The following is a 19,855-nucleotide window of genomic DNA, read 5'->3' on the forward strand; positions in this document are numbered from 1 at the left end:
CCTTCTCCTCATTTGATACCGTGACACAATGTGAAGTTTATGCAACAATACCATAAACTAATAAGTAAGAATTTCTTACCTTACATTTTTCTTGTCTTCAAATCGCGTTCTTCTTCTTCTGAGGTAAATCCATGTAAGCTCACAGCGTGTCTTCCAAACTCGACGAAAAGCAGAGACTTGTGAAGTGTTTTGGTGTTTTTGCGTCGGCGCGTTTCTCGACCTCAGAGGGTTAATGCAGGCAAAAGCACACAGCAATGAAATGGTTAAACTCCAAACCATCAAGGGTGTAACTGACACACACACACACACACACACACACACACACACACACACACACACACACGTCTATATTACTAACGGGGACTATCGCTCTACACTGGCCAAGAGGGGACTAGTGTTTCTGGTCATTTTTAAGAAACAAAAATGACATACAAAATTTTCTTTTAAGCTCTTTTTTCATAATATAACTTCAAATATGCATTTTTTTATTTTAAAAAAAACATGCCAAGTGGGGACCTGAAACTCTGAACGATCTCTATCTATACTAGTGGGGACTTGATAGCCTGCAATGGAGCTGTGTGTGTGTGTGTGAACAGTGAAGTGAACTGGCAGTGAAGTCTGCCTTCATTATGTAACTCCCTCTCTCTCTATACATATATATATATATATAAAATATATATATATATATATATATATATAACCCATCAGTTATCAAAAATTTTAAAATACGATTTTTTTTAGGAAAGACCATTTAAATCTACAACGGGGTAAAAAATACAGACGGCCCGACAACAACAGTTCAAAAGCAGAGGCGAGAATATCCTCTTATCATTCATAATATAATTTTTCTTATTTAACGCTCTCTCTTCATAGATACTTTCTATGCTTGGTTATGCAGTCCCTAACAATTTACTTGTTACTACTTTTCTTAATAATTTCTTCTGTACCTCAGTAGCAGTTCCATACCAACAAATAATACAGAATATCATAACACTTTCAATGAAAGCACTATAAAACATCAGAAGCTTTATGTTGTGGACATTAGAGCAAAGTTATTGCTTTAAGAAATTAATTCTCTGTTGTGGCCTATTAATTAAAACATAATTTCTACTCTTAAAAAAAAATCAATAGACATGTCCTTATTTTTCTGTTTCCTTTGTTTCTAGGATGTTGATGTACAGAGAAAGTCAGTGTTTGAAATATTGCTCAATTTAAATGCAACCAAACATATGTCGTTCGTTACCATCCAACAGTGGACCTTTCTTTAAGATCTAATTCAAAACTTTTGAGTTGACTTGCTGCATCTGGTCATTTTGAAGAAACAAAAATGAAATCATTTTTTTCATAATATAACTTAAAAAATAAAATAATTGAATCTCAACTCTGAACGATCTCTACCTATACAACAGTGGACTCACAATAGCCTGCAATGGAACTGTGTGTGTGTGTGAACAGTTAAGTATGTCTTTATTTTGTAACTATAAGTTATATATATTTATATATAGGCCTTCATAGATACTTTCTATGCTTGGTTATGCAGTCCCTAACAATTTACTTGCCATTGTTATGTGCCATTGCACTCACACATACATGTCTATATTACTAACAGACCAATGTCGCTCTACACTGGCCAAGTGAGGACTTACTGAACGATCTCTATCTATACAAGTGAGGACTTGTGTGTGTGTGTGTGTGTGTGTGTGTGTGTGTGTGTGTGTGTGTGTGTGTGTGTGTGTGTGTACTCGTCTATCTATCTAACTGGGGACCTTGGTGTCGTTACACACTCACTAACAGGGGACCGTCGAGCCAAGTGGGGACATTTTTCAAGTCCCCTGTTGGTCATGCTTTAAAACATGTTAAAATCAGCCAAAACACGCTCTGGTTAATTTTGTACATTTTTGACCAAGTGGGGACTTACATGTGTGTGTGTGTTTAAGTCCATACTCAGCAGCGCTCCTGTAGGCTGGAGCAGGAACTGCAGTGGCCCATTAACACACGTCGTTCACACTTCTCTATTGTCTGAATGGCTGCTGTCCTAGAGAGGCTCTGAGACTGTAGAGCTGCTGTTTAACTGCTTAGTTCAGGAGCTTTCAGTAACACTTTATAATAACTGCACGCTATTAATCATTGGTTAAGCATTAGTAAACAGTTAATTCATTTATAAAGCATTAATATACACTAATAAGCAGTATATAAATGCAGTTATAAATGCTTTATTCCTGTTTTAAAAGCATATCTATAATGTGTTTAATAATTGTATTTTCATACTTTATTAATGATAAATTTATCATTTCTAAATGAAGTATAGCATCATTTACAAAGCAGTTATTTAGGAGTTGTCAGTGGTTCATAAGATCCCTTAGAAAGTGTGAGTAAATGATTAAACTAATTCAATGTACATTCATACATCATACACTTATTATTCAGACATATAGTAATAGTTACTTAGTGTGTTAATAAATGCTTTATTAACATGTATTTCTACTGTTTTCAGGTAGTTATAAAGCATTTAGTAGAGGTCAGTTCACAATTTTTTGTGAGCTCATCTAAAGTGAGGACTAGTTATGCTAGTTATGTAAGAGATTTAAAGGCTGTTAATATTTCTATGTTCTCTATCATTGTGTTGTGTTTGTTTCCTTTTTCTGTTTAGAAGATAAATGAGTCTTTAAATCTCCTTTATAAATGCTTTACTAGGCATAACTAGTCCTCACTTTTGCTCACAAAATAGTGAACTGACCACTACTAAATGCTTTATAACTCCCTGAATCTATTTACTCACACTTTCTAAGTGATCTTATTAATCACTGACAACTCCTAAATAACTGCTTTGTAAATAATGCTATACTTCATTTAGAAATGATAAATTGATAATTAATAAAGTATGAAAATACAATTATTAAACACATTATAGATATCCTTCTAAATCAATAATACAGCATTTAAAGCTGTATTTATAAACGGCTTATTAATGTCTGCTTTATGAATTATGATTTAACTGTTTACTAATGCTTAACTAATGATTAATTAAATGCAGTTATTATAAAGGGTTACCATATATATATTATATTATATTTTTCAGAATATAACTTCAAATATGCATTTTTTTTATAAAAAATTAAAATAAAAAAAACATGCCAAGAGGGGATCTACAACTCAATGTTATAATTATAATGTAATTATTATTATATTATAAAGGTATTAATAATGCGACAGATAGTATTGGCTGCCTATTAATTAAAACATAATTTCTACAAAAAAAAACAACAACAAAAAATCAATAGACATGTCCTTATTTTTCTGTTTCCTTTGTTTCTAGGATGTTGATGTACAGAGAAAGTCAGTGTTTGAAATATTGCTCAATTTAAATGCAACCAAACATATGTCGTTCGTTACCATCCAACAGTGGACCTTTCTTTAAGATCTAATTCAAAACTTTTGAGTTGACTTGCTGCATCTGGTCATTTTGAAGAAACAAAAATGAAATCATTTTTTTCATAATATAACTTTTAAAAAAATTAAAATTTAAAATTTTTTAAAAAATAAACATGCCAAGATTGAATCTCAACTCTGAACGATCTCTACCTATACAACAGTGGACTCACAATAGCCTGCAATGGAACTGTGTGTGTGTGTGAATAGTTAAGCATGTCTTTATTTTGTAACTATAAGTTATATATATTTATATATAGGCCTTCATAGATACTTTCTATGCTTGGTTATGCAGTCCCTAACAATTTACTTGCCATTGTTATGTGCCATTGCACTCACACATACATGTCTATATTACTAACAGACCAATGTCGCTCTACACTGGCCAAGTGAGGACTCAATGAGCGATGTCTATCTATACAAGTGAGGACTTGAACAGTGTGTGTGTGTGTGTGTGTGTGTGTGTGAACAGTGAAGTGAACTGGCAGTGAAGTCTGTCTTCATTATGTATATATAGTATATTATATAGTATATTATATATTATGCCTTTTATCATTCATAATATTTGTTTATTTTATTTAACACTTATTTTCTCTCTTCATAGATACTTTCTATGTTTGGTTATGCAGTCCCTTTAGGGTTTATAGGATTAATCAAACAGAAATAGCTCTATAAGGTAACGATTTCAGGTCACTATAGTGACCTATATTTAGTATAGCGTAAAGCATACTTTATACAGTGAATAATGATTTTATTAATCAAAATGAACTTCGCGTCCCCAGTTGGATGGTAAAGAATGATACGTGTTTGGCTGCTTTGTACATTTCTTGCCATCACAAACACACTGTAAAGATTTTGGAGGTCAATCTCAAAATGTTATGTCGAAAAACTAAAGTGCAATAAATAATACACGCTTTAGGGTCTGTTTACACGACATCATTTTCAACTGAAAACTGAAAACGTTTTGGCCGTTCATTTCAACGAAAATGCCATTTTGGGGGCCTGACAATGAAAGCTTTTGAAAACGAGTTTTTGTGAGCTCATCTAAAGTGAGGACTAGTTATGCCTTGTAAAGCATTTATAAAGGAGATTTAAAGGCTGTTAATATTTCTATGTTCTCTATCGTGTTGTGTTTGTTTCCTTTTTCTGTTTAGAAGATAACTGAGTCTTTAAATCTCCTTTATAAATTATTTACAAAGCATAACTAGTCCTCACTTTAGATGAGCTCGCAAAATAGTGAACTGACCACTACTAAATGCTTTATAACTGCCTGAATCTACTACATTTACTCACACTTTCTAAGTGATCTTATTAATCACTGTAAACACCTAAATAACTGATTTGTAAATAATGCTATACTTCATTTAGAAATGATAAATTGATTTAATAAAGTATGAAAATGCAATTATTAAACACATTATAGATATGCTTCTAACTCAATAATACAGCGTTTAAAGGTGTATTTATAAACTGCTTACTAATGTCTGCTTTCTGAATTATGATTTATCTGTTTACCAATGCTTAACTAATGATTAATAGGATGCAGTTATTATAAAGGGTTACCATATATATTATATTATATTTCTCAAAATATAACTTCAAATTTGCATTTTTTTTTATTAAAAAAAAAGCATGCCAAGAGGGGATCTGCAACTAAATGTTATAATTATAATGTAATTATTATTATATTAAGATATTAATAATGCGACTGATAGTATTGGCTGCCTATTAATTAAAACATAATTTCTACTCTTAAAAAAAATCAATAGACATGTCCTTATTTTTCTGTTTCCTTTGTTTCTAGGATGTTGATGTACAGAGAAAGTCAGTGTTTGAAATATTGCTCAATTTAAATGCAACCAAACATATGTCGTTCGTTACCATCCAACAGTGGACCTTTCTTTAAGATCTAATTCAAAACTTTTGAGTTGACTTGCTGCATCTGGTCATTTTGAAGAAACAAAAATTAAATAATTTTTTTCATAATATAACTTTTAAAAAATCAAAATTAAAAAAATTAAAAAAAATAAACATGCCAAGATTGAATCTCAACTCTGAACGATCTCTACCTATACAACAGTGGACTCACAATAGCCTGCAATGGAACTGTGTGTGTGTGTGTGTGAACAGTTAAGTATGTCTTTATTTTGTAACTATAAGTTATATATATTTATATATAGGCCTTCATAGATACTTTCTATGCTTGGTTATGCAGTCCCTAACAATTTACTTGCCATTGTTATGTGCCATTGCACTCACACATACATGTCTATATTACTAACAGACCAATGTCGCTCTACACTGGCCAAGTGAGGACTCAATGAACGATGTCTATCTATACAAGTGAGGACTTGAACAGTGTGTGTGTGTGTGTGTGTGTGTGTGTGAACAGTGAAGTGAACTGGCAGTGAAGTCTGTCTTCATTATGTATATATAGTATATTATGTAGTATATTATATATTATGCCTTTTATCACTCGTTTTGAAAACGATGCCTTTACCATCTGCATGTAAACAACATAAACGTGAATTTGTGAAATTGTCACGTCATTCCAACCCGGTCACACTAAATGCGTCTCTATAGCACACATTGTGTTTATTGTGCAATTTATACGTGCATATGATAGGCATGGGTGGGTTTAGGGTAGGTTTAGTAGTGGTGTGTAATATGTAATATGTATTATATGTTTGGTTAGGATTAGTTTTGTAGGATGTGTGTGTATTACACTCAATAAAGTGCGTATTATATGCATGTAAAAAAATATATTTTCGCGTAAAAATTGCACGATAAACACAATGCGTGCCATAGAGATGCATTTTCATGAGATCAGGCAGGTCATGCACAAGTATATAACATGGTCACATGCGTACTTATCATCACGTGTTCACATGTTCATGAGTATTTGAGTTTTTTTTTTTTTTTTTTTTTTGACAAAGTAAGAAAGGTTTGGGGTGTGCTTTTAGATGGGCCTTTAAAATTTGACAAACAAATATCTTCAGTAACTGGATCTAGTTTCTATCAACTCCGTCTTTTGTCTAAAATTAAACACTTCCTAACTGACAAAACACTAGAGATGGCTGTTCATGCTTTTATTACTTCCCATTTAGACTACAGCAACTCATTGTATTGCGGTATTTCCAAGTCACAAATCGCTCGCCTTCAACTGGTCCAAAATGCTGCAGCAAGATTTATTCACAAAAGTAGTAAATATAATCACATGATGATGATGATACATTTTATTTATATTGCGCTTTTCTGCTTTACATATAGCCTCACATTCAAGCTGGGGGCAAGCTGGGGCCAGTTGTACTGTTAGAGGGGCCAGTTTAGACCTTATTGTTGTCATATCATTTTCTGCACTGCACTATAGGCATTAACAGGCAAAATACCATGATTACCAATCATTCAACAATGTATTTGCATTGCCATTATATTTTTTAAATTTGCATTACATATTCAGAATCAGTCACATTAACTGCATTCTACGATTTTTGTGGTTTTTTTTGCAAAAAGATCAGCAAATTCATCTAGATTTAAGGCCTTTGCCCTCCTTGACTCAATACTTAGAACACCTAAATTGCTTAATCTGTCATCTGACATTGTGGACCTGAGATAGGTTTTCACCAGCTTTAGTGCATACAATATAATATACAATTAAATTATGCTTATTTTAAATGTATTGTGCAGGCTAGGTATAAAAAATATAGGAAAAACCATGATAATATGAAACGCTTCAAAACAGAGCGCACAAAGCGCGTATGCACATCGCGGGTGCAGAATGATGTGCTCAAAGCAACATGGAGTCACAGTGTTCAGCGCTGCACAAGTGCGCATTTAAAAGTTCACGGCACAAAGCGAAGAAATTTCGAGCGCACAAATCCTAGTGTAGCCTATATCTGTCCAACAGTTTATTGATCATTTGTTTCTTCACATAGTGAAGTTTTAAATTCCAGTTATTGTGCGTTTGATGCCGATTCATAGTCCTTGTGGTGTGAACAGGCACACGGTAGCGAGTCGTTTTAAAACAGCAACAAACATAAAATACAAATACACAAAATAAAGTCATTTTATGCAAATCCACAGCCTTTTATCTACAGATCAAGCATTATAATGTGTATATATCATATTGGAGAGAGTTTTACCGTGCATATATATAACATAATATAAATTAACATTACAAAAGTTAATGATAGTACATTTCAAATACCTAAAAATTGACAATTAAGTGATTTTGTTCGAGTCAAAAATATTACTTAACATTAATGAACCAACGGTACACATTTTTTACTTTAGCAATCTTATGGGTTGTGGTCTCTCAGACATTGGCAGTAATAAAAATACAATAAAAACATAGTTTCCCTTTGGACTTAAATTACATATCTTTGTGGTATACGGTAGAAATATTGCACATTTCAGTCTAGCTTAGGTTTTTAAAATAAATAACACAGTCTTGGAAATAATATGTAAGCATGTGCAAATAAGCCTGTATAGTAAATCAAGTTCTGTTGGTCTTTGTGTTTAAAGCCCATGTTGCAGGTTTTTTTTATTTTTTTTTATTAATATAACCTTGTATGAAAATACCATATGAAAAGTAAATGCAGGATTAAAAATTGTTTTGCAAGACATAAGGGCACAAATTTAATAGAAAACGTGACAGTTTCCTTGACCGTGTTGAAAAAACGCATTTTTTCACCATCGCGTCATATGACGCCACATGAGGTAGTCGTTTGGCTCTGCGTTCGCGCTCAGTGCAGAGATAGGTTGGTATTCAGTTGGAGCAGTCATGATTCAGTGTGTTTTCGGTGCTTATTGTATTTCAATTAATCATCGTCGTGGTAAATGATTGTGAATTATGGCCTGTCAGGACATCGAGTCCACAGGTTTCCGAATAAAAGGACGGTGCGATCTTCCGTGCCTGTGTGCGTTTTGTGCCGGGTAAGAGACGGGACTTCACTTCTGCTTCTGCTTTGAAAAACGCGGTAGTGTGTAGCGTTCACTATAGACCGGATGATTATAATCCCGGCGATATGTGGACACTGTCCCGGCTCCTTCATCGGGTCGCCCGCGGTGACGGTCCGCCGTCAGCATGTGGTTCGGCCGCCGGCGGGAAACATGACGCTCACGGATCCGTCAGACATTGTACATCTGTTTTACAAAATGTGCCTTGTCTTAATTTAATTAATTAACATATCCTACATAAACTTGTAATGAACTGCATTTATGTGTTTGTTATTAGTCTGCAGAAGACACTATTATTATTATTATTATTATTATTATTATAAATATAATATATTATGTTCTATAATTCATTTTCAATCTGTAAAAACCGACTTTAATGTTTGTGTTGGCTGTTTCTACATATAAAGTTTTTGTACAGTAAGACAGTTGTGATTGTGATAATTTTTTTTATTCATCGTCACCAAATGGGTCAATTCAAAGCCTTTATAAAGTCCCCCTTCCTCTGGAAACTGTCTCCTAAAGGCTGACACACATAACACATGCAGGTAAGGGTCTAAGTACTAGCTTTGCTATTGCCTGATACATGATGATAATAATCTGTACAGTATTATGATCTGAGCATAGTGTTGTACATATCGTCGGCTAACGTGAATACATCTATAAGCTAACACTGTTCTCTCGCCCTGTTCTCCTCACACCACAACTCACAGTTGTTCTGTCTAACCCTGGCCTGTCCTTCTCACTTGGCTTCATTTCAGGCTCATAATTATATGATATCATCATATATATGAATTATATATACGTTATATATATATATATATATCATACGACATACGAGTAAACATTTAGACTACAATTCCCCCAGCTTTCCGAGCTGTCATGGCGATCCATTGCTTTCCTATTGTTTACTTTGACCGCTCTACCTCATGTTACGTCACTTCCGGTTTGGCGGTTTTCAAATGCGGAAGTAAAAATTTCTCACAAAAACGACTCCAGAAGCCTAAATAGCGTTTTATAAGTATATGTTTATATTTAAATATAGTTCCTACATTATTTTTCTATACATTGGCTTACTGGGTACTCTAACCTGCAACATGGGCTTTAAGTGAGAAATTAATTCATTTAAATTGAAAGATCTCAATGTTTATAAGATCTTTCAATTATGTTTAACAGTTTTGAGCGTATAAAAGAGTGTATAAATCCCTCACAAATTCCTCACTTGTATAGATAGAGATCGTTCAGTAAGTCCTCACTTGGCCAGTGTAGCGTAAATGCCTCTGGGTTAATGTGAATTAGCTCAAGAATATAGGGAATTTTGGCAATATTAATATTTATAACGCATGGTCATAATTCATAAATCGCATATGCATTTACTTTATCAATTATAGGAAATGCCTCGTTCTGTACTGTCTGATCATTACAGTTAAGAAGAAGTATTCCTGTCTACAAAACTCCAAGAGAGTTTGTCTTCTGGCCACGAAGACAAAACCTCTTTGGGTTTATTAATAAAAACTATTCAAAGTAGTTTTATAATATAGAGCCTGTAGCTTTATAGATCTTTTGTTTCATTGACTTTATAAAAAGTGGGTTTTCAAACACAGAGCCAGTTAAAAGTATAAATGGGTTTATTAATAAAATGGCACACACTAGAGATTATATAAACTACAAACATAAACGTACGTAAAAATGCAAACAAACGAATAAACATTTAACCGAACAAAAACATAAACATAGCGTGATCAGAATGAAAATGGAATGAAAGAAAGAAAGATATAGAGGGAAGATAGAGGGTAACTTAAATCACAGACCTAAGACCTAGACACCTGGAACAGCTTTTATAGGAATCAATATACTTGCGAGATGTGGTACTCTTTCAGTGTGATGCTGAAAAGGGGACGCGCGTGCGCGTGTCCGGCTGGTTTGCGTCTAGCTTCTTCTTCTGGGTCGTTTCGAAAAACGATGTAAAGGCTCACTTGAATTTAACGTTACCGGAAAAGTTCAGATTCGTCTCCCGGGATGGGAGAGGCTGGAAATCTTAGTTGCAAAGGCCGGCTGTTACGACTCGAACATGGGTTCGTTCGATGGAGAAGGCCAGGGCCTCCTCCAGATGTTCCTTTGGAGAAGCGCTGCGCCGGGGAGGAGGGTCCAGAGAAGTTGGATGAGTTGGAAGCGGAAGGATGAGAGAGCGAGCGTCTGCTTGTGTTTTGGTTTTAAAGCAGCGCGGGGTAACGCCCTGTTTGATGACGGGACCCAATGGAATCTTTCGGTTCTGAGGCGGGAGCGTTTCATTGTTTGTGAAGGAACGCCTCTTCTGATCGTACCCAGAAAAATGCATTAAAACTTTAATACCACATTATGTATAGAAATATAAACATTTGTGCGGAATATAGTTTATATTTCTGTATAAAGAAGCTCAGTACGATCCGTAGGATATCATACCCGACATTAATATCAGTTAATGAAACAGATACATCTCAAATGTATCAACACACGTGTCCATTACATCTGCAGAGGTGCATAAATATCTCAATTTATCCCATCACAACCCATAGACAAGAAAACTACATAAAAACATTTCATGCGTGTGTGTAACTTGTAGTTTAGGAGTTTCAGAGTGGTTTGGTGTGTGTGTGATTCAGAGCGGGTTTTCTGTTGAGATCGGAATGTCAGTAATGTCTTTGAAGCTCACACTGTCGAGAGGGGGGAAGCGAGTCGTAAACGGGGGTTCAGTTACAGAGTTCGCCAAGTCTGTGGGACTTAGAAAGTGTTTTCACTTTTAATTAGTATATAAATTAAAAGTCAATTTTTTACCCATCGAGCCATAGTCGTTACACCAGTGTAGAGCGACATTGGTCTGTTAGTAATATAGACATGTATGTGTGAGTGCAATGGCACATAACAATGGCAAGTAAATTGTTAGGGACTGCATAACCAAGCATAGAAAGTATCTATGAAGGCCTATATATAAATATATATAACTTATAGTTACAAAATAAAGACATACTTAACTGTTCACACACACAGTTCCATTGCAGGCTATTGTGAGTCCACTGTTGTATAGGTAGAGATCGTTCAGAGTTGAGATTCAATCTTGGCATGTTTAATTTTTTTAATTTTTTAATTTTTTATTTTTTTTAAAGTTATATTATGAAAAAAATGATTTCATTTTTGTTTCTTCAAAATGACCAGATGCAGCAAGTCAACTCAAAAGTTTTGAATTAGATCTTAAAGAAAGGTCCACTGTTGGATGGTAACGAACAACATATGTTTGGTTGCATTTAAATTGAGCAATATTTCAAACACTGACTTTCTCTGTACATCAACATCCTAGAAACAAAGGAAACAGAAAAATAAGGACATGTCTATTGATTTTTTTTAAGAGTAGAAATTATGTTTTAATTAATAGGCAGCCAATACTATCAGTCGCATTATTAATATCTTAATATAATAATAATTACATTATAATTATAACGTTTAGTTGCAGATCCCCTCTTGGCATGCTTTTTTTTTATAAAAAAAAAAGCAAATTTGAAGTTATATTTTGAGAAATATAATATAATATACATGGTAACCCTTTATAATAACTGCATCCTATTAATCATTAGTTAAGCATTGGTAAACAGATAAATCATAATTCATAAAGCAGACATTAGTAAGCAGTTTATAAATACACCTTTAAACGCTGTATTATTGAGTTAGAAGCATATCTATAATGTGTTTAATTATCAATTTATCATTTCTAAATGTAGTATTTAGAATAGTATAGCATTATTTACAAATCAGTTATTTAGGTGTTTACAGTGATTAATAAGATCACTTAGAAAGTGTGAGTAAATGTAGTAGATTCAGGGAGTTATAAAGCATTTAGTAGTGGTCAGTTCACTATTTTGCGAGCTCATCTAAAGTGAGGACTAGTTATGCTTTGTAAATAATTTATAAAGGAGATTTAAAGACTCAGTTATCTTCTAAACAGAAAAAGGAAACAAACACAACACGATAGAGAACATAGAAATATTAACAGCCTTTAAATCTCCTTTATAAATGCTTTACAAGGCATAACTAGTCCTCACTTTAGATGATCTCACAAAAACTCGTTTTCAAAAGCTTTCATTGTCAGGCCCCCAAAATGGCATTTTCGTTGAAATGAACGGCCAAAACGTTTTCAGTTTTCAGTTGAAAATGATGTCGTGTAAACAGACCCTAAAGCGTGTTTAGTTTTTCGACATAACATTTTGAGATTGACCTCCAAAATCTTTACAGTGTGTTTGTGATGGCAAGAAATGTACAAAGCAGCCAAACACGTATCGTTCTTTACCATCCAACTGGGGACGCGAAGTTCATTTTGATTAATAAAATCATTATTCACTGTATAAAGTATGGTTTACGCTATACTAAATATAGGTCACTATAGTGACCTGAAATCGTTACCTTAACCCTCTGAGGTCTGAGGTGTTTTTGGGGCCCTGGAGGTGATCTTTTTTTCAGTTATTTATAAACATATTAATGGCAAAAGTGTAAATTCACTCTATATAACACAAACAGGGCTAGCATAATATCTGATCAACATGCTTGTAAATCTTTGTATTTTTAAGAGAATAATGTTTATGCGTGGTTATTTAAAAAAAAATTCATCAACTTTCTTTTTTTAAGAACACAAAACACATTCTAAATATGTGCCCACAAGACTCTTGACTAATATATGTTGTCGTTTCTAGTTCTGGCTTCAAAATGATGTGAAATTCATCCTGCCTGATCGTTCTCTTAAAACAATACATTGATTTAAACATTGTAAAACAGTTTTTTTTTGTCAGAAGAGGTTTATGCGTGGGAGGGGTAATCGCTCATCAATATTAATGAGATTCAGACCAGGGGTGTGACATAGACACTCCCCCAATGACTAATGGGCCATCAAGAGAGGCAGCCTGAACAAAGAGGAGATTCAAAGGTTTTGTTTTTCACTGTTTTATTGTAATTCCTCTATGAGGAGGAACTAAATGTTTTAAATTTGCAATGTTTTAAACTCAGCTGTGGTCCAGGTTCCCGTGCAGGCAGGAATCTCAGAGTCTGTGGAACCATATCAATGTCAGTCTCTGTTTTCCATGACAGAGTAGACTGCTTGTTGCTTGTCTGAATGTTTGTCTTGGCCCTCTTTGCAACAGGTGTCTGATGATCACCATCACCTTTATAGCTGTAAAACAAACATACAACTGTGAGCATGTTTATTACACAAAATATAACAACTGCATTTCAATCATTATAAGTAACATTGGCCAGATGCAAAGCCATACAGACACATCATGTTTGTATGGACTATGTAAAACCAGAATATGTAAACAGAATTATACTAATATCTGAAAGAAAGGGAATAAGTGTACTTACTTTTCAGTTGTTCTCAAAACTGAACGACACCTGTCGCGTGACCTCCCAGTGCGAGTTGCAGGTGAGGGTGAGAGTGATGCTACCACATTCCTATAAAAAAAATAATATTAATATTAATAAAGGTTGAACAAAGTACTATGCCAGCACATGCATAACTGATGGACAGTCAGCATTTTGGTAAAACAACAAAAATAAGCTCTTTTATACTAACATTACCAATCACTAATTGTAATATTGTGCATACATAACACCACAATTTTTGCAATTGTGTCTGGTAATTGTGTTTTGCAATTGTGTCTGGCAATCCACACAGGCAGGCACATGTACATTTGTAGCATCACTAAGTATAAACAAAATTGGTCTAACATCTGTAAAATAGTGGGTAAATATGTACTTACTCCTCCTGATTTCTGTCTGTGTTGCTGCGTGCCCTCTTAGTGCGAGTTGCAGTGAGAGGTGAGAGTGAGCAACCTACATCATTCCTTTCAAAAAAAGTTGAAAACTATTATTATCATATAGAGTACTATTCCAGCACATGCACAACTGATGGGCATTAGCATGCTGATAAGATAGCACAAAGAAAAAATATGTAACATTATCAACCAACCTCCAAAAATAAATAAACTCATACAGGGTCATATTGTAATAAGTATATAAACAAAATTGCACAAACATTGGTAAATATGTACTTACTCTTTCTGACGTTCAACTGTGTTGCTGCACGCCCTCCGAGTTGCAGATGAAGGAGATGCAGGATTCCTGTTTTAAAAAAAGTTGAAAACTATTATAACATAAATATTTCAAAGTATATTACCATTAGTCTATATGAATAACTGATGCAAATAATTGTAGACACGTGCTGTAGGCATATATTGTGTGTAATGGGCCATTACGGAGATAGCACAACGCAAACATTAACACATTTGCAATTCATCAGCTGGGCATATTTACACATTTCAGCACATACACACATTTGCAATAGATATTTGCAAGCACTCTTCATTTAAATATAAATTACTCTGAATGGAAAGTATGGAAATGGTCCAACCAGTAAAATCTGTAGCCTACGTTTATTTAAAATAGCTTGTCAACTAATTTCTCTGTACTGTAGGCTAATTGGCCTACGTGTTGTAGCCTAGTCATTAAAATTAAATAAAACAATTTAGTTCATATTTAGGTTTAAATAAAATAATTATATATTTTTTATTTCATTTATGTTGATTATATGAAAAGTGAAAAGCATGAGTAAGATCATGCGCAATCGCGAGACAAATGGAGTGGGCAGAGAAGATTTTGACCATTTCATTAAGTTTATTTTTTGTATAAAGCCTTTCTTTAAAGTGAATTTCGTTTTGTATTAATTGTATCTTAATTTTAATAGTTGTTTCATCAACCAAATGCCTGTATTTAAAACATAAGAATTAAAAATAGCAGGAACTGGAGGCCTCATAAATGAACCCAAACTCATAAGCTTTGCCTAAAATACCAGAGAAATATATAGAAAGCTCGAAATGTGTTATTTTAAACAAAACTATTAAAAACGAAAGAAAACAGACTGCATGAAGCCTCTCTCCTACTTTATAAAGCATAGCCTAGACAATTTAAATATAATTACTCTTAATGACAAGTATGGAAATGGTCCAACCAGTAAAATATGTATTATATTTTGTATATTATACAAAATAGCTTGTCAACTAATGCAAGTAAATTTAAAAAGACTTACTCATCCGAAATATCCACGGCTGGATCAAGTCGCTCTTCAAAAATACAAACGTTCGTTGTCAGAGTCCTGTTCTTCTTCTGAGGAAAAAGTGAACTCTTCATTGCTATCCAGGGGTGCGTTTCCCGAAAGCATCGTTAGCCAACTATGGTCGCAAGTTCCCTCGTTGCCAATAGAGTTCAATGGACATTGCGATGAACTTGCGACCATAGTTGGCCAACGATGCTTTCGGGAAACGCACCCCAGGACGAGCTGAAGGGCTGTGTGTCATCTTCCAACGGCGCAGGAAAGTGAGTGAATGAAACTTGCTGGTTTTAAAGCATTTCAGGGGGCTTTTTACCTTATTTTGCATAGATCACCTCAGCACATTATCTTATGAATAGCGCGCTCTGCGAGTGGGTGTGAACTCATTTCAGGGGGCGTTTACCTTATTTTGCATATCACCTCAGCACATTATCTTATTAATAGCGCGCTCTGCGAGAGGGCGTGAACTAATTACAGATAATTAGATGAGATGGGAGAAACTGTACTTCTCTTTAGTTTCATACAGATTACATTGCAGGAGAATATTTGTTTTGAATGTGAACTGTTTTATTTTAAAGTAGAAATTTAAAGCTTTCTTTAGACGCATGTTTCATGGTTGTGTGATAAGTATTCGCTGAGTTTTCCAGACTTGTTTCAGAAAGATTTTTGCGGAGACAGAGTGAGCTGAAAGCGCACCCTGTTTATTTTATTTATTTAAAAATAAAAACAAGGTTTTGATGTTAATGTGAGTGTACACAAAAAAAAGAAGACCCTCTATAGTTTATAATCATGTATTTATTTTATTTATATGACCATAAATGACGGATTTTTTTAAGTTTATGTTGCTGCTATGTGAAAAAAATCCAGCAAAACACGTGGGCGCGTTTCTCGACCTCAGAGGGCTAAAGAGCTATTTCTGTTTGATTAATCCTATAAACCCTAAAGGGACTGCATAACCAAACATAGAAAGTATCTATGAAGAGAGAAAATAAGTGTTAAATAAAATAAACAAATATTATGAATGATAAAAGGCATAAGATATATAATATACTATATAATATATTATATATACATAATGAAGACAGACTTCACTGCCAGTTCACTTCACTGTTCACACACACACACACACACACACACACACACACACACACACACACACACACACACACACACACACACACACAAACACACACACAAGTCCTCACTTGTATAGATAGAGATCGTTCAGTGAGTCCTCACTTGGCCAGTGTAGAGCGACATTGGTCTGTTAGTAATATAGACATGTATGTGTGAGTGCAATGGCACATAACAATGGCAAGTAAATTGTTAGGGACTGCATAACCAAGCATAGAAAGTATCTATGAAGGCCTATATATAAATATATATAACTTATAGTTACAAAATAAAGACATACTTAACTGTTCACACACACACACAGTTCCATTGCAGGCTATTGTGAGTCCACTGTTGTATAGGTAGAGATCATTCAGAGTTGAGATTCAATCTTGGCATGTTTAATTTTTTTTATTTAAATTTTTTTTAAAGTTATATTATGAAAAAAAAAATGATTTCATTTTTGTTTCTTCAAAATGACCAGATGCAGCAAGTCAACTCAAAAGTTTTGAATTAGATCTTAAAGAAAGGTCCACTGTTGGATGGTAACGAACGACATATGTTTGGTTGCATTTAAATTGAGCAATATTTCAAACACTGACTTTCTCTGTACATCAACATCCTAGAAACAAAGGAAACAGAAAAATTAGGACATGTCTATTGATTTTTTGTTGTTGTTTTTTTTTGTAGAAGTTATGTTTTAATTAATAGGCAGCCAATACTATCTGTCGCATTATTAATACCTTTATAATATAATAATAATTACATTATAATTATAACATTGAGTTGCAGATCCCCTCTTGGCATGTTTTTTTTATTTAATGTTTTATAAAAAAAAATATGCATATTTGAAGTTATATTATGAAAAATATTATATAATATATATATGGTAACCCTTTATAATAACTGCATTTAATGAATCATTATTTAAGCATTAGTAAACAGTTAAATCATAATTCATAAAGCAGACATTAATAAGCAGTTTATAAATACACCTTTAAATGCTGTATTATTGCTGTATTATCTATTATAGCTATATCTATAATGTGTTTAATAATTGTATTTTCATACTTTATTAATTATCAATTTATCATTTCTAAATGAAGTACAGCGTTATTTACAAAGCAGTTATTTAGGAGTTGTCAGTGATTAATAAGATCAATTAGAAAGTGTGAGTAAATGTAGTAGATTCAGGGAGTTATAAAGCATTTAGTAGTGGTCAGTTCACTATTTTGTGAGCAAAAGTGAAGACTAGTTATGCCTAGTAAAGCATTTATAAAGGAGATTTAAAGACTCATTTATCTTCTAAACAGAAAAAGGAAACAAACACAACACAACACAGTGATAGAGAACATAGAAATATTAACAGCCTTTAAATCTCCTACATAACTAGCATAACTAGTCCTCACTTTAGATGAGCTCACAAAAAATAGTGAACTGACCTCTACTAAATGCTTTATATCTACCTGAAAAGAGTAGAAATACATGTTAATAAAGCATTTATTAACACACTAAGTAACTATTACTATATGTCTGAATAATAAGTGTATGATGTATGAATGTACATTGAAATAGTTTAATCATTTACTCACACTTTCTAAGGGATCTTATGAACCACTGACAACTCCTAAATAACTGCTTTGTAAATGATGCTATACTTCATTTAGAAATGATAAATTGATCATTAATAAAGTATGAAAATACAATTATTAAACACATTATAGATATGCTTTTAAAACAGGAATAAAGCATTTATAACTGCATTTATATACTGCTTATTAGTGTATATATTAGTGTATATATTGCTTTATAAATGAATTAACTGTTTACTAATGCTTAACTAATGATTAATAGCGTGGAGTTGTTATAAAGTGTTACTGAAAGCTCCTGAACTAAGCAGTTAAACAGCAGCTCTACAGTCTCAGAGCCTCTCTAGGACAGCAGCCATTCAGACAATAGAGAAGTGTGAACGACGTGTGTTAATGGGCCACTGCAGTTCCTGCTCCAGCCTACAGGAGCGCTGCTGAGTATGGACTTAAACACACACACACATGTAAGTCCCCACTTGGTCAAAAATGTACAAAATTAACCAGAGCGTGTTTTGGCTGATTTTAACATGTTTTAAAGCATGACCAACAGGGGACTTGAAAAATGTCCCCACTTGGCTCGACGGTCCCTGTTAGTGAGTGTGTAACGACACCAACGTCCCCACTTAGATAGATAGACGAGTACACACACACACACACACACACACACACACACACACACACACACACACACAGGCAGAGTGAGATCTAAGGATCAGCCGGAGACTGACCAGTTAGTTGAGCCAGATGATTCAACAACATTTTAAACAAAAAAATATGTACCGTGACAGAAATTAGTCTTGATGATCCCTAAATATATACATCCAAATTTAATACAGACTAAAAGTATTTATACCTGAAAAGTGTTCTTTGCAATAAGTTTTCTCCAGCCTGTTTAAAAATAGACATATGTCAGGATTTAGAAAGTATCATAGTACTGAGACTGCTCTCATTAGAGTTACAAATGATTTGCTCTTATCATCCGATCGTTGTTGAATCTCTCTATTAGTTACTTGATCTAAGTGCTGCATTTTATACCATCGACCACAACATTCTTTTGAATAGACTTGAAAATTATGTTGGCATTAGTGGAATTGAATTAGCATGGTTCAAATCATACTTATCTGACCGTTATCAGTTTGTAGCAGTAAAAGAAGAGATGCCATATCGATCACAAGTTCAGTATGGAGTACCGCAAGACTCAGTACTTGGACCGTTGCTTTTCATCCTGTACATACTACCCTTGGGAGACATCATTAAGGAAGCATGGCATTAGTTTTAATCTTTCACTTTGCTCTATATTTCTTCACGTCCCGACGAAAACTTACCAATTCACAAAATTAACGGAATGCATAGCTGATATAAAAAAATTAATGACTAGTAATTTCCAACTACTTAATTCTGAAAAAAACAGTCCAAAAAATGAAGGCCAGTGCAACCAGGAGCAACGTCTTTAGAGAGAAGATTTTCAAGTCTACTGATTGCAAAGGCTCAAATGGGGCATTCTGGAGTGCTCTGAGCACCAGGCACAATTCCCAAGAGGGTAAAGAAGGAGGGTGGAAGTGGATTTAATCTCCTCGCCCCCCTAAGGAACCTGATGAACAGGTCATGCTTCCCAACTGACTTACCCTCCACCAAGTCATGG

General features: G+C 34.0%; 3 protein-coding genes across 4 annotated transcripts in view; all 3 read right to left on the reverse strand.

The window, feature by feature from the left end:
• LOC309477898 (uncharacterized protein) overlaps window positions 1–113 on the reverse strand; it is a 97,505-nt gene extending 97,392 nt beyond the window's left edge. The window contains exon 1 of the mRNA XM_082141399.1: window positions 20–113. The gene's annotated coding sequence lies outside the window, so the exon portion shown is untranslated. The remainder of the gene's footprint in view (window positions 1–19) is intronic.
• LOC309477908 (uncharacterized protein) overlaps window positions 1–19,855 on the reverse strand; it is a 61,268-nt gene that overhangs the window by 14,183 nt on the left and 27,230 nt on the right. The gene's annotated exons all lie outside the window — the stretch shown is intronic.
• Window positions 13,335–15,596, reverse strand: LOC309477953 (uncharacterized protein). 2 transcript variants are annotated; one of them, XM_082141480.1, is made up of 5 exons: window positions 15,491–15,596; window positions 14,461–14,526; window positions 14,166–14,249; window positions 13,768–13,857; window positions 13,335–13,576 (listed from the first exon to the last, which is right to left on the reverse strand). In XM_082141480.1, the coding sequence occupies exons 1-5, from the start codon at window positions 15,589–15,591 to the stop codon at window positions 13,366–13,368; spliced, it is 552 nt and encodes a 183-aa protein (XP_081997606.1). In that variant the 5' UTR covers window positions 15,592–15,596; the 3' UTR covers window positions 13,335–13,365. The 2 variants fall into 2 exon arrangements, 1 of the variants encoding a protein (XP_081997606.1); XR_014198716.1 differs by lacking the exons at window positions 14,166–14,249; window positions 14,461–14,526 and having other exon boundaries at window positions 15,491–15,585.

Source organism: Leuciscus leuciscus, assembly GCF_965113295.1.
Source record: "Leuciscus leuciscus genome assembly, chromosome: 16".
In the NCBI taxonomy this organism is placed as follows: Eukaryota; Metazoa; Chordata; class Actinopteri; order Cypriniformes; family Leuciscidae; genus Leuciscus; species Leuciscus leuciscus.